At 37.1% G+C, this 15,640-nt stretch overlaps 1 protein-coding gene across 1 annotated transcript; it reads right to left on the bottom strand.

Moving 5' to 3' along the window:
• Positions 1–6,221: 6,221 nt before the first annotated feature.
• On the bottom strand, positions 6,222–11,893 carry lta (lymphotoxin alpha (TNF superfamily, member 1)). Its single transcript, XM_067600118.1, has 6 exons — positions 11,608–11,893; positions 10,003–10,126; positions 8,886–8,928; positions 8,727–8,756; positions 8,527–8,583; positions 6,222–7,091 (listed from the first exon to the last, which is right to left on the bottom strand). Exons 1-6 carry the CDS (start codon positions 11,664–11,666, stop codon positions 6,736–6,738), a joined length of 669 nt encoding a protein of 222 aa, XP_067456219.1. The 5' UTR covers positions 11,667–11,893; the 3' UTR covers positions 6,222–6,735.
• Positions 11,894–15,640: the final 3,747 nt, after the last annotated feature.

Genomic DNA, 15,640 nt, shown 5'->3' with positions numbered 1-15,640 from the left:
AAAGTTGCTCTACACAATGTGTGAGTTTGTGTGTACATGTGTCATTAAATGTAATGGGTAAATGTGTTGACAGGCATCCAAAACAAATACCACATACTGTAGAGAATGTAGCCTGATGAGGCAACTCATGGTCTTTAGAGGCTAATTAGTTGTTTTAAAGCTAGACTTGGCTGAGTTGTTGAGTTTCAGTGGCAGAATTTATACAAATTTAGGATCAAAATGTACTCTTATTAAAATACAATAAATAAACAGGGGTCATGGTGAAATCAGTGCAGAGACTATTTGGAGCACATTTTACAGTAAAAGTGCACAACAGTATTTGAAGGACGAGTGTGTAAGATTTAGTGGCATCTTCGCGGTGCAAAAAACGCGAAAGGCCCTCTCTAGAGCCAGTGTTTGGTTTGTCTGTTGTGGGCTACTGTAGAAACATGGTGGTGCAATATGACTCTGTGGGAGAGGACCCACTTCCTCTGTGGATATAAAGGGCTTATTCTAAGGTAATGGAAACACGATTCATATTTTCATGGGGTTATACACTATTTAAAACATACGAAAGAATAATATATTCCATTTCTGCCAAGTTTGTTCCGCTAGTTGCCACTAAAATCTACACACTGCACCTTTAATAACACATCAAAAACCAGATGAGTATTCACTCTCCTTTTAGTTCTAATCTGATCTCCATCTGAGGGAAATATCTGGCTCTTACGCTGCTAAATGCTGCACTATGTTCACCATCTGGTTACTAACTTTGTCTGCTGTCTGTTGCTGGGCAGCGCACAGTGGGTTTATCAAGATTGTCCTCCCAAGTAAAACGAAACAATAGGTCGTAATGTCAGTTGCCCAAAAACAACATAGTTACACTGGTGTGACAGATGCCATCTAGTGGCTGTAGTAATTTTCGCAGTTTGGATGATGTATATACAAGTTGCCAAATTTCCTCATTTAGTGGTGGTGTTTTGGATGGATGGTATATTGGGTGGTATAACCCAACAGTGTATATCGGAGACGGCTGTTCATTTCCTGTTTCCAACTGCAAGTGTCACATTCACAGTTTCTTTTAAAAAAATTGACTTTGCCACGGGAGACTGATGTTCGTTTCCTGTTTTCAACCGCAAATGTCACATTTCTGTTTTTTTAAAAAGCAATCATCCCCTAAGTTTCATCCCTGTGCTAAGCATTGTAGCCACGATGACGAAGGTCGCCTGACTTTAAGGAAGTAATAACTTTAATGCACACCACACTTCTCTAACCTTAAGTGGTCATTTTAATTAAAACCACAATCTTTCCCTAAACCTAACCAAGTGTTTTTTGTGCCTAAACTTAACTAGACCTTAACCACAGCATTGTCACATCATAAGGCATAATTATTACAGGGGGCATAGGTTTGAAAACACTGGTGTGTATGGTCAAATAATGTACTTGGTGGTTTAATTTGGAGCATTTGTTGGGTTTATCAGAGGTTTTTTTTGGCTGAAAAAAAAACGCCTGTGAAAATGAGAGAAGAACCAGACCAAAACAATGAGGTGAAGTTAAAATGCTTTGTATAGCTAAGGGGAACTACAGAGTAGGGTGATACTTCTCTGTCTACCAGCAACCCTTTAAACAATATACAGTCATTTAATCCACTATTCATTTAAAAAATATTGATTAGAGCAGCTTTAAGATATAAAAGCATTGGTCAAAAAAGGCAAAACCAGCGTCAACATGATGAAGCACTGATAACCATCATGACTTTGGGTATAATGTTCATGGTTTTATTTCAGATATTTCAAAAAAATCCCAAAAAAATCTAAAATAAAAAAGAGACTTTGGACAGATTCATTAGCGTGACTTTACTAACGTTACTTACCTTTGACAATTTGCAGCGCATGCAAGCTCTTCCCCAGTTTCACATCCGCTGTTGGTAAAGTGCCTTGCAAAAGGACATCTCAAAAATATTTTTCCCCATAGCAGGGGATTCAAAGTCCTGTGTCCACTTCTCTAATCTTAAGGTCACCATTTCCTGCATTTACTACGTGTAAGAGTTAAATCATGCAAGAACACTCCTACACTTGTTATTTTAATAGATCATTGTGGTCACATAGTTTCACATTTGTTAAGCCAAAGTAACAAAAAAAAATTCTTTTTTTTTTTGTACTTTTTCTTACTGGGCCAGCTATTAGTATTTGCTCTCAGACAGTTAACACTATCACGTGATAAACAGTTGGTTCAACATGAGCACCCACATTTGACCAAAAGCAAAATTAAACTAATCAAAATTTACAAAAACACACACTGGAATACAGGCAGTACATCCCATCAACATGACATAAAGTCTGGAGAGTCTGGTGATTGACACTAGGGAATATCACCACTGACAAGACAGGGGAAGTGATTAGAATGGTTTCCTCAATTTTCTGTATCACTTTACATCACATAATAAAAATAGCTCCTATCCTTAATGGCTTGCTAGAGACAGGAAGTGACATATCAGGAGATTACTTTTTTCAATTTTTAGGTCTTTCTTACTTCTTTATTTTTTGTGCAGATTAAAGGTTTCTAAAGGCAAGCTTTAGAGATCCTGGTAAGCAAATTTTGTTGCGTTTGGACAGAGCCAGGCTAGCTGTTTCCCCGTTTTCAGTCTTTGTGCTAAGCTAAGCTAAGTGGCTGCTACCTTTAGCCTTACATTTAACAGACAAACATGAGAGTGGTATCAATCTTTTCATCTAACTTTATGGTCGGACAAAACGGAATTTTAGATGCAGCGTGAGACAAAGTCAGTGGAAAGAGGTGATTAGATTGGCCTGGGGTGGAGTGGTGGTTGGTGAATTGCCAAAAAATTTATAACGTACAAACGTACAAAGACGAGAGGAAAATAACAGAAATTACTGGAGTTTCTAGTGAGTTTGAAGTTCAGTCAGTAGCTGATCTGTTGCTAGCTAGTTTACAGCTAATGTACAGTTGGCATTTTGGCTGTTTGGTGCGAATAAATGGTCCAGTGGTCAAATACCTGTGAATTAATTTTTGTCTGAACACACTTTTTCTCTCCACTAAAAGGCAAATAGGGACTTTTAAAATTATACTCTTCTTTTCCTCATACATAGCATTACTTGATGCAGACTGGGAAGCTTCATATTTTAATCATTATGGTGATTCTCGTAGCTGTTTTCAACAAAATCTTTAGTCTTTTTTTAGTTATTTGGACATAATAATGTTATTTGCCTTGTAATTGTATTTGCTTCTTACCTACCTCATTTGTTTTTGCAATTTATTTGACTTTTGGCTGCTGTAACATTGTAATTTCCCTTTGGGATTAATAACGTACTGCTAATATCTACCTAAAAAGAAATTTACCAAGCCAGTCATTTATAAAATTGGCTTATTGAAGAATAAAAGACTAATATTTATATTTTAACACTTTTTTGGAGGTGGGTTCCACAGCAAACATTCTGTTGATCACAATTTTAAAAAAACATATATCCATATAAGAAACATATATAAGGTATAAATATATATATATATATATATATATATATATGCAACATTTACACCTTCTAAAAAGAATATTTTGTTTTTCTGTAAGAAAAAAGTGTTGGCATTTAAAAGCTATATTGAAAATATTGTGGCTTTTAACACTTCAACTTGGAAAGAAGACTTTGTGAACAAGAAGAAAAGTAGATTAGCAGTTTTATCATTAACACAGAAGACACGATTAGAGATCATGTGATTATGTATGATATACACACCAAAGATGCCCTGCATGTAAGCATAATTGTTTACAAACCCTTAGATACAATAAAATTGATCACCCTTCAAGTGCTGCTGAATGCTGAGGACAATTACCAACACATTACCAACAGGAGTGCTCAATTTTGTTTCCTTGTGTCTTATTTTGTCCTCACACCTTTTAATGTTTGGTTATTTATTATACTTTGTCTGTTTTAGACTGAACCAGTCAAACCACAGGCTAAACTATTTTGGACAAAAGATATCTCTGTGAAACTCAAAATGTGATCATTTTGAGTAAGAAACTGACATAAATAACAAGCCTGACAAAACAATCCCTACATAACTTCAAAGGCACAAGAGAACAAAGGGACAAGTGTTGTAAAGAATGTGTGAGGAAGTCAGATACCTGTAAGATACCTGTTGGAGGTGATGTCATGCTGCCTGCCTGCCTTCTCACGCTGATCTTAAGGGAGCCCACATGTCCTCAGGTTGTGTGAACACTGATGATTTGATGGGCAAGCGTGGGCTTCAAACAAAGGGAAAATTTGCCAAGTCACATAAAGTTGAGCCAATCCTTAAGTATTGTTCAAAAAAGTGTATGAATCACTTTTACATCAGTTAAAGTGTAACTCTTTCTGAGATCACAAAGTCAGTTTCTTTGTTGCATGTGAGTATGTGCTCATAGGTGCGTCTGTGTTCTCACAAACGTCTGTCTTTTTGAGGATTGATCTGATACACGACAGTGAAGACATTTTGGAAAGTGAGGACATTTTGGACAGGTAGTAGGATTGGGTTGAAGTTAGATTCATGTTTTTTAGTGGAATGTCTTGACAACCATTGTGTATTGCCATTAAATTTGGCACAGACATGATAAACTCAGGATGAACTGTAACTTTTATCAACATCAACAAATTCCTTTCATCTAGAGTCATCATCAGGTAAATGTTTTAATTTGTCCAGTACTTTAGTTTAGGCTATGACAGAATAACTGCAAAACTAGCCATCAGCCCCTGCTGTACTTTGTGTTCAGTGCTAATTAGCAAATGTTAGCATGCTAACATGCTAAACAAAGATGGTGAACATGGTAAATATTGTACTTGCATAACATCAACATTTTAGCATTGTCATTGCCATCATGTTAGCATTTAGCTAGGTATCTTGTTCCAACGGTTCAGGCTGGTTGTGGTGGTGTAATGGAGTCTGTGGGGGATATTGTCTTGGCACACTTCGGGCCAACTGAGCATTGTTTAAACGTCACAGCCTACCTGGGTATTGTTGCTGACCATGTCTTCATCTCTTTATGTCCACAGTGTACCCATCTTCTAATGGCTACTTCCAGCAGGATAATGCACCATGTCACAAAGCTCATATTATCTCAGACTGGTTTCTTCAATGAGTTCAAGGTACTCAAATGGCACTCCACAGTCACCAGATCTCTCTCTCTCTCTCTCTCTGTATATATATATATATATATATATATATATATATATATATATGTGTGTGTGTGTGTGTGTGTGTGTGTGTGTGTGTGCTTGTGTGTATAAAACTGTTTATCTTATACTATTTGGAAGTCTAATCTATAACAATACGTAGTTTATAAACTGATCATTTTACATATTAAATATTATCTGAAAAGTAACCAGTAACTATAGCTTTAAAATTAAAGTAAAAAGTACAATGTTTTCCCAAAGTAGCACTAATTGGAAATACTCAATATTCAAAAGTAGAGCCTGGATGTTTGCTGATTTTTGACTGATTTTGTTCATTTCAGCAACTGAATCACAATCAAATTAGTTAAAATCCAATAAATATACAAGATGCTGTGGTTCAGTTAGAGCAGCCACATATCAGCAGGTTGATCAGTGTACACTCATAGTTGTATCTTAGTATCTTAGTGAGACACTATGAGTGTACACTGACTATGAGTGTACACAGAAAAGTACACATGATTAGCTATATGCACTCAGCAACGAGTCTAATTAAAGTATTAGCTTTTATTGCATGAGAGGAAGCAAACAACCTCAAAAGAGTCTTATCCGAGGGCGTTTGAAGTTCAAATATGTCTGTGGATGTGTGATAAAGGGGAAGCAGATTGACTAATCTCGCACTAAGCATGTGGTTTCCTGTTTTGCACCTGTTGCTCTTGTTTGCTCAACTCTACACCAAATTAAACATCACTGTAGTTGAAAAATGTGTGTGTGTGTAGTATTATTATCTGGCTAATGAGATGAGTAAGATCACGATTTGTGTTTGAAAAGGTGTTTGATGATACTGTAGAGGTTTCTCAGCCTTTGTAGTTTCTGTAGTTTTTTTAAATTTGATAAATGATCAGAGTGTGTTGTGGTGAGTGGGTAACAGATACAGGCTGTTTTTCATGTCATCTTTCATTTGGTGAGAGGTGGCACCACCGTGTGGTGCGCCAGCAGCTTACAGTGCAAATAAAAAATAAGGAAATGGCTTTAAAATAATAATATTTTAATTACTTATTCATTTCCCGCCCCTCTTTGAAATCAAACCACCACAATATTCCATTTTATAAATTACATAAGCACATAGCAGTGAAAAACTATTCATTGCCCAGACAGTCATAGTTTACATTCATTTTAACTGAAGTTAGAAAAATTCACACAACCTCCAAACCCCCACACAATTTCAAGACTCATAACCAGCTGACATATTTAAAAATATAGGCTCTGCTAAGATTGGACTGATACAGTGTGTTTTTTTTTTTGCCAAGATTTTGTTGTCTAAAGTCAATATGTGACAATGTGACCTTGTGTTCAAAGGTTTCAGTCAGTAAAATCAGTAGTTAAAACTTTCTCCACCCTGTCTGATGGAGCTTATGGCATTTTAGTGTTCCATGATGGATGATATTTTTTTGCTTAAAATTGTGAATTGGAACAAAAATCCAGGTGATAAACACCTTCTCTTGAGAAATATTCGTATAGGCCTACAAAAAAACATTACAGTCCAACTCCAAATGATTCTCTCTTCTATAGAAACAAATCCAAGAGCCCTACAGTGCTAATGAAGCTGATAAGCTCCCCAAAATGTGCCCTCTAAGAAACAATCACCATAAATATGTAAGCTGATGCTGTCTCCCTCCTTGAGGCTAACAATCTTAGCCACCGACACAGAGCCCTCTGTTGTGATCGGGAAGTTCCCCTCAAACAATTTCTTAACACTTTTACCAAAAGTGGGATTTCTTTTCAAAATCACAGACTTTGTATGATATTGCTTTGAGAGCTTGCTGAAGGTGACCTGGGCGTAGATGAAGTAGATGCTGCTCTTCTTGCACTCAATGCTGTTGTTAAACAGGACGAGGGAGCAGGAGTCACATTTGGGTTCCTCTTCTTCCCAGGACAGATTCTGTGGTGCTGCTGAAGATTTAACAAACTTTTCTTTAGTCACCAGAAAACCATTCTCAACTCACAGATGAAACTTTAGGAAGTGACACAATGTATCCTTTCTGGTTCAGATTGTATTTCTATAATCTGCAAAGTCCCTATGAAACTTTTACATGCAACCTATCTTCACAAGTTGAATAAAGACACCATGCAGGTTAACAAAGATGATCTTCCGATCCGCTAATTTCCCTCCAGTTGGCAGACTAAGCATCCTCTGACAAGCGGATGATGCAGTTGTCGTGGGCTGTAATTATACCTTGTTGTGTTGGGTTGGGGCAGCCCACATTACAGCTCTTCTATGGGTTTGTTGTGGTTGTAGATACCCACTTCATACAGGAAAAAGGCAGTGTTGTGGGAGGTATACTATGCATGAGACTGGAACATGACAAGACTAAATGTCTTTCTCAGTCTGAGCCGTCGCGGTTAGCCTAATTGTGTATGCATGCAGATGAATTGTGCATGTATGTAGCACACTATTATCTCTAAGATATAATAGCTGTTCAACTGGAGTTTGGAAAACATACTGTATGTTATATTTTATGTAAAAGTAGATAAGGAGAGTAGTAGGCTACAAGTTTTGACAGGGCCTATATGGACCTAAAATTAATCAGAATTTCTAAAATCGGGACCGATTTTGTTGTTGTTTAGTCTTTGATGCACCCACTTTCCCACAACCTGCCATCTACTTCACGCAGCGACTTCCTACATCTCTCAGAATGACTTTCAGTAGCTCCCAGAGAGCACGCCTGAACTTGTCGCACCCAGCGTCTGTAGGTGTAGAGTTTGACAGCAATTTTTATCCAGTGGAAGCATAATGACACTAAAAAAATCTGTGAAAAATGTGAGTCAGACCCTGTACTCAAAACACATCCTGCTTCTGGTCAACTGAAACTTCTGTGGGCGAGAAAGTGTCATCTCTATCTCTTCTATAGTGTCACTTTCTCGGTGTGACCATCAAAAGTTGGTTTAAGGACACCGCCCAAAAGAATACACTCTTTTAATCTTAGAGACTGACATCAAAACCTGACACTGACTGATCAGAAAGCCGAAAATGTTTCTGCTGTTATTCCTGTGTAGCTTGAAATCTCATAATTCCCATCATCATGCTTGACCAGTTTTTCATAGAAATGAACAAAGAATGAGGCTTAGAAATGTCAGATTGACAATTGAGGATTAAAAATGTAGAAGCTCTCATTACCTAATACAAGTTTAGGTTTCAACTGTGTACATTTAACCTCAAGCTTATAAAAGATACAACTACAGACAGTAAAGTAGTAACTTAGACATGTGCTCTCTAAAAATGATGTGACAACATGCTTTTTCAAAACACTCATGATGATCCAAGCATATCAATCAACATCAATTAACCACATAAGAAAGAGCGATGAAAAAGAATCTAGACATTTACCAGGAGGTGAAGTGTACTTGCATTTACTTGCTAGCTGGATGTATGAGAGAGAGGATGCTGAAAAGAAAAATCAATTAGAGTTTATTTGATGATGCCACAGCTGTGGTAATATTTACAGTAAAATTTACTTTTTCAGTTCTCCCATTACTATTTTTTAGTTAGCAGTAAATTTTGTAAGTTGAAACAATGCCATTACTTACCCTTTGACTTTAGGGAAGCCACAGAGGAAACTGCAAAAGAAAAGTTTCCAGCTAAGTCAATTTCTCTTTATGTTTAAAACGCTCGCAAACCTCAGACAAGCACAGTAAAATCAGGTAAAAGGCATCATTTGAAGTGAACACAGTGAAATTTAAATGTACCTGTTGAACTGACATTGTCTGGCTTCAATGCAGAGACTCCGTCCTTGAAAATATAGAAAACAAAGTGTCACCTACACATCATTATCATCATCATCATCATCACCATCCATGTTACTTTGTTGTCTCACTATCAATAGCAACAACAGATTACATTTTGCCATCTGTCTCCAAACCATAAAATTTGAATGAACTAAGAAAAGCTGCCTTGCTTTACAGTTGGTAAGAACTTAGTGTTCTTTTCAGTAGGAGAATCTTTCTCTTGAGATAAAGGCGCATATAATCCTGGAAATATAAAACTGATTGAACCAGGCTTGAGACAGGGAGTTAGTCTTGCTCTACACAATATAGCAGGTGGACACAATAACAGGTTCACCTGAACAAAATTATGTAATCCAATACAGTAGCTGTAGCAGTGAATACTACTTTGTGACAGTAATCCTGTGTATCAAAGAGGTGTTTGATTTTTGGTAATATTGGTATCGGATTGCATTATATTGTACAAGTGTTCTGTTATTGTGGGCATGTATTGTAACACTGAGGTACTATTAGTATTATGGTAGTATCCAATGCTGTGATCCAGCTGTTAAGTCTCAGTCAACTATGCCAGCCATGAAGTTTATGCTGCCATCTAGAGGCACTCACAGGGAGTTTTCACAAATAGGGACTGATCTCTACTTGACTTAAAGCAGTAAATGTAAAATTGTTGAAACAACCGAAATTAGATTGGAGCGTCTTTGCAATTTTTGCATTTGACACAACTGTAATAATTTTCAAACATATGTGTTTTTATGCAACATCATGCTGTAAGCCCATGTGAGACATGATTTTACATGTGAGGGCATTCAATTCCTAAAACACGAGTAGTTCATCCATGTGCTTGCCACATGAAAAATAACATACAGTCTAATATAGTAATCCAAATTTCAGGTAATCATTAAAGGATATGTTCTTTTTTTTTCAACTCTGAAAAAACAACACTCACATGCCACATGTACTTTGAAAGAGTTATTGGTCACTGAAAAAAGTGAACCTATCCTTTATTTTTGTTCCAGGCAATCATTAAAACCACCATCTGAATCTAAATGTCATTTTCTCTTGTTGTGCCAGGTGTACTGACCTCAGTTAATTTCGGTTTGATTGAAATGAGCAGTGCAGCCATGGCCACCATGGCCACAGTGAGGATACCACACCACACGTGCAGCAGCAGGCACTTAATAGATGACCTCGAACAACCCTCCATCCTGTCAAATACACACACACACAAATTCTGGCTCTTATTTTTGTAGTTTTGACAGTCATAATTCATAATTCAGTTATAATAATATGTCTTGTGATACAGCTTTACAATGAAGTCAATAAGGGCAGCCAAGGAGAATGTACTCAAAAACTAAGTGATTGTTTAAAACATGTCTGACTGCTTGTGTTACTTTTCCTAATGAATTCCACTGTAAAGCATGTTTTCAGAGTTGTTGTGGCCATTTATCTCTACTAGAAATCTGTTAAGTGAGATAACATGAGTCAGAAAAGGAAAACTTAAAATAAGACCCAGGTTGTAAAAAGTTTTATTGACCTTTAACCACTGACTCTTACATCATATTTTACATATTTTAACAGTGTACAGGGCCAAATGAAGGGCTGTGTGGACACATTGCATTGTGATGTATCCTCAGTTCACAGCCACCATGCTGCTGTTTGTCTGGGATTTTACCTCGGTGGGGGTTTTTTGTCCAGCACAGTGAGTACCATGTCAATGTATGAGTTTGAGGTTTGGTTGTTGATTTGTGATGACACAGATTGAAACTCATCTGTGATTGTTAAAATACCACTGACCATCCTCTGGTATGTGTCAAGTGGTGGTCAATCAAACAACAAACTTTTAAGAAGAATGTTGTGGTGGTCTACTGGTAATTTCCAGCAGCATGCTCTGCATGTCCACCTTTACAAGCACACTGTTCTGCTTTGCATTCCAGTGTATGTGATATATGATCATGTGTAGGTGTAACATGTGTCAGTTTGAATGGCAGTTAGACAGTGAAAACTTTAGCAAGTCAATGATGCAATATATCTTAAAACATCATAAAAGAAAAATCTGAACTGGAAAAGTATATTTCTGACCAACATCTGCAACCTTGTGCAAGAAAAAAAAATATTAAGAGGAATATTAATATAAAGGGGACTATTAGGAGGTCAGCTTTTCTTTAGTAGAGATAGAGACATTTTTACAGCTTTAAGTAACTGTGTTCACTGGATAAGTCGAATACAGTGTGTGACTCTTAATTATATTCACGTTTGTAATCATGTAAATCAGTAATCTGAGCAGTACCCCAAAGACTTTGGATTTTCAGTTTTCTGCACTGTTATTGATGATACATTTGATTTTTGACCACTGACTCTGGACTACACAAATGGATGAACATTACTGCTCAAGGTGTTAATTTTGAGAACTCAAAATTTCATCACCTTTTTAAATTGGCATCTAATGGTGTCATTATGTCCTCAAATAATTAGATCAAACATAGCTCTGTGACACTGAGGAAACACTAAAAATTAAATACAATCCTTGCACATGTATCTTCCCCTCTCCCCACACGTTGCATGGGAATTCTTGCATCATAACATCATTGTTCTCAGAAGCAAAACAAGCTGGTCGAGTGTATCTTGTCTGCAATATTGGATGATACCTAAATACATACAGTATTTCAGAGAGGAAATCTTGACTCACCCAGTCTGTGTCGCACTCTCAGTGTACAAACTCATCTGCTGCTTCTCGCTGAGCGACATGGCAGATTAAAAGGGTTTTCCCTTTTACATGAGCTTGTAGTGAAGAGGAGATGGAGTTTTTTTTCCGCTGTAGAAAGAGTTGTGGTTAGACAGAGAGGAGGAAGGAGGCTGTGGTGTAGGCGGCTCCATTTGTGGACGGCAAAGTCTATTGCATATTACACGAAACTGAAAAACAGTACAGAGGGGCTGTTGTGAAACTTCTATTGCTTTAATGAAGCCAAAATGCAGTATCATATACTACAACTTTGATGTCGACCAGGAAGCGGAACAAATGGATGCCCTTGATTACCTTAAAATGACAGTAAGAGAAACATATTTAACAACAAATGGCTGAGAAGTGTTGAAATGCTAAAGAAGATGTAAAGATATTGGTTATTTTGGTGACACATAAGGACATATGTTTGTTTGTGGTGCAGCCCCTCACTGACACATCAATGTTTGCTGTGGGTGGTTTGTGATTTCCCATGTTTTCAGGTCACTGTCAGAAGTTGACACCTAAACAAATATGACAGGGACTTTTTTCTTCACAACATACATTCGATTTGAATTGACCAGGTGCACTGAGGAAATACAATGCCCATCTTTTTTAAATGTGTAATGCAGCATGTTGGTATCCATTCTGACACACTTCTGCCTCATTCTGTCTCTCTCCAAAGTCTATTTTCTTAATACAATAAGAGCTAAATAAGTGTTTACATTTGTGGTAGATCTGAAATATGAAGACTTCAGAAGGTGCCAAAATAGTCTTTTCAGCCTATCCAGCAAAGGGCATTTGCATAGTGCATTTGGGGTTGTTTATTTTAAAATGCCATTAGTTAGTTTTAGCCACATCCTTCCTTTCCCTTGTTTGAATAATCAATTAAGGGACAAACTGCACAACTTTCATCTGCAGCTACTAAGATTTTATCTCATTTGTTTTTCAAAAACAAATGCACATCATTGACATAGATATTTTGTATAGTCTCTTTGAAACTACTAAACGGAAAGTATATACATACATATATATATATTTTTTATTTCTGAAAAGACTCATTATACACAATAACAGCTAAACATTTGTAGTAGATCATTGAGGTTTCCCTCATCTCCACTGATGTTGAGATATAGAGTTAAAAAGAAAGTACGCAGACTTAGACAAATCAAAAAGGACAATACTCGTGAAAATGAGTGCACACTGAGGTGAAGTGGTTTGAGATCATAGTCTTGAATTGTGCAGCGGTAGCTAGAGCGTCGATCTTGAGTATTCCATGTGTTTGGTGCAGAAAAACTAAAGGCCAGTTTTCCAAGTTCAGTATAAACCCATGGGACTTGAAGCATAAGACAGTTAGAAGAACGAGTTTGGTAGGGTCCCGTGGTCCAGTCCAGCATGGATATTATATAGAGCGGTAACCATCCAATAAGGGCTTTATGGATGAAAAGATACAAGTGTTTATCATGTATCTGTGCAAGAGAATACCAACCAACTTTGTCATTAAGAATGCAATGGTGAGAATCTGCAGTAATGAATCTGAGGGCAGAATGATAAACTGAGTCTAGGGGCTTGAGAGTGGAAGCAGCAGCATGTCTGTAGATTATATCATCATAATCTAAGACTAATAGAATGACTGCCTCAACTATACTCTTTTTTTCTTTGGGATATGCTTGAACATATCCCAAATTTTGATGTTCATCCACTTCATATTGTGACGGCCCCCTGGCTTGCCATGGCCCTTAGGTTTGTGTCTTTCCTTGGGCTGCTGTGTTTGTTTCTCCCTTTAGGTGCAGGTAGACGGAGATTCAATTAATGCAACTGGGTGCACCTGGCCAGTCCACCCAGAAGGTATTTAGGATCAGCCATTCCATTCCTTGCTCTCTGACTTCATCGCTGGCTCTCCCCCCGGCACCACATGTTTCTTTTGTTTGGTTTTTGTTGCATTTCTCTTTGGTTTACACCCTACAACATTACACATTCACACATCAACACTACTGATCTACTGATTGACCACTTTATTTGATTATCACTTTGTTGTAATTTCTTTAAAAATAAATATAATTGATTTTTGCGTACAACCGTACAACTGTATCCTCCTGTTTTTGTCACGGCCTCAGAGCCAGGTCGTAACAATATCTTCCAGCTCCTCAACTAACCGATCGGGTTTCTCATGCATTTGACATGATCTTATTTGGTATTTTAAAAAAGTGCACATCGCTGGCATGGGTATTTTTTTAAAGTTTCTTTTATACTATTAAGGGGATTCTGTGAGTAATACTTGGCAAGTTAACAGCATGAGCATGTGAAAATTCCATCCCATAAACACTGAGTCAAACTATTTATTTTCGGCTTTATTTGGTTTTGTTTTGGTTTATTTGGCGATTTAGTTTGTTCAAATTCCCAGTGCTTATTCCGTTTGCTAAAACCCATCCATTAGGTACTTCAGTCTGTGTGAGGCACATATCAAGACAAGATAAAGTAACATTTTGTAAATGACCTTATTCTACTAATGTTTATCGGGATGACAGTGGTTAATGGCACATATTTTATAGTTAACTGTAAGAAAAGTCCTTATTTTTGGGGTTTAGATGAGAACTACATTGCCTGTAGTGTCAGTAATTGTTCAGGTTGGCAGACTTACAACTGCAAAGTGATGTTTTACATTTGTGGCCAGCGTTCAGTTGTCCAACTTTTGTGGCAGTCATTGAAGTGGACCAAGTTGCACCGTGGAAGCTGTTCCATTCGCCCATATCCTGAAAGTAGCTGTAACACACTAAAGTAGTTAACAGTTAAGAGTAGCCAACATTACAACAAGATAAGATAACATATTTATTCTCCTGTGGCTCAATAAATGTGCTTATATGCTGTTTTGACCGAAGTGTGAAATGATTTAATAGTAAGACGAACAGAATTACAGTATTTCAAGATGTAGCCATGAGGATGAGAATTCATGTTATAAAAAACAGCAGTGAAAGCTGCAGTTTGGTTTTGGAGAATGAGCCAGAGAGAGTGATAGGGTCAATTTCCATTTCACTTCACTGTTTTTGGTTTCGTGTTCCATGGGACGTCCCCAACCAACTAGTATGTTTTCCTGGACTATGTAAATGTAACCAACTTTCTCCTCCCTTATCTCTGTTAATCATACGCAAACACACAAACAAACACATATACACACCCACACGTGTAACATGAAAGATAGGTAGGTTGGACGTGGGCTGCTGGGTGCTGTCCCCACTCAAAACAACAGGGAACAAATTGTTGTTTCCTGTGCATCTTACCTGTCATAGTAACATGTTCAATGAAAACACGGGTATGAGATCATCTTATCAAATGTCTCCACATAATCCTCTACTATGATAGGTAAGTGAATATAAATGTCAAACCGAGCTCTGATTGTGTGAAGATTACACATACTGTAGCACAAAATAAAAACATAAGGTCAATGTCATCAGCAGACTCAGCCAGGAAAACCAAGTTGTTCTTTAGTTTTAGGTCAGTGGTTATCATGTAAAGTTCAAAATCTGCCCACTGAGAACATTATACCACTTTATTTAAATCAGAACTCACAGTTCTGTCACATAATACCGAGAAGTACAGTAAAAAACAAAAGCAAAACTAAGTATGTACCACATGTATACATACATGTATACATACATATATCATCATCTTATCATACATATTTATAATGTAATGTATGTAGTATAAAATTATATCACGAAGATAAACGTAGATTAAAACAGTTAAAAAATTGTGTTAACTCTTGTTTTTGCAATGCTGACTTGTAGTTCACCAAAACTGAAATTACTGAGAAATTTTGCCGCAACACCTTTGCTGCAGACTCCACGCCCACACATGTTTTATGGTTGTGACATACATTGGCATTAACATACTTCTTGTACAAACAATGCCTCAATGTATAGAGGCACAGAAACAGAACTGAACTGTGAGCCCTTATGTGAAGAGAGTGACATGATATTCTCGGCAAACAGATTTGAACTTTGAC

This window comes from Thunnus thynnus, chromosome 10 (genome assembly GCF_963924715.1).
Source record: "Thunnus thynnus chromosome 10, fThuThy2.1, whole genome shotgun sequence".
NCBI lineage: Eukaryota > Metazoa > Chordata > Actinopteri > Scombriformes > Scombridae > Thunnus > Thunnus thynnus.
This window is presented reverse-complemented; position numbering and strand designations above follow the sequence as displayed.

Coding starts and splice junctions, on each gene's coding strand:
- lta (XM_067600118.1), bottom strand. CDS start 11,666: ATGTCGCTCAGCGAGAAGCAGCAGATGAGTTTGTACACTGAGAGTGCG. Junction 10,127..11,607: donor GAGAGTGCGACACAGACTGG/GTGAGTCAAGAT, acceptor TGTATTTGACAG/GATGGAGGGTTGTTCGAGGT. Junction 8,757..8,885: donor AGACAATGTCAGTTCAACAG/GTACATTTAAAT, acceptor TTTCTTTTGCAG/TTTCCTCTGTGGCTTCCCTA.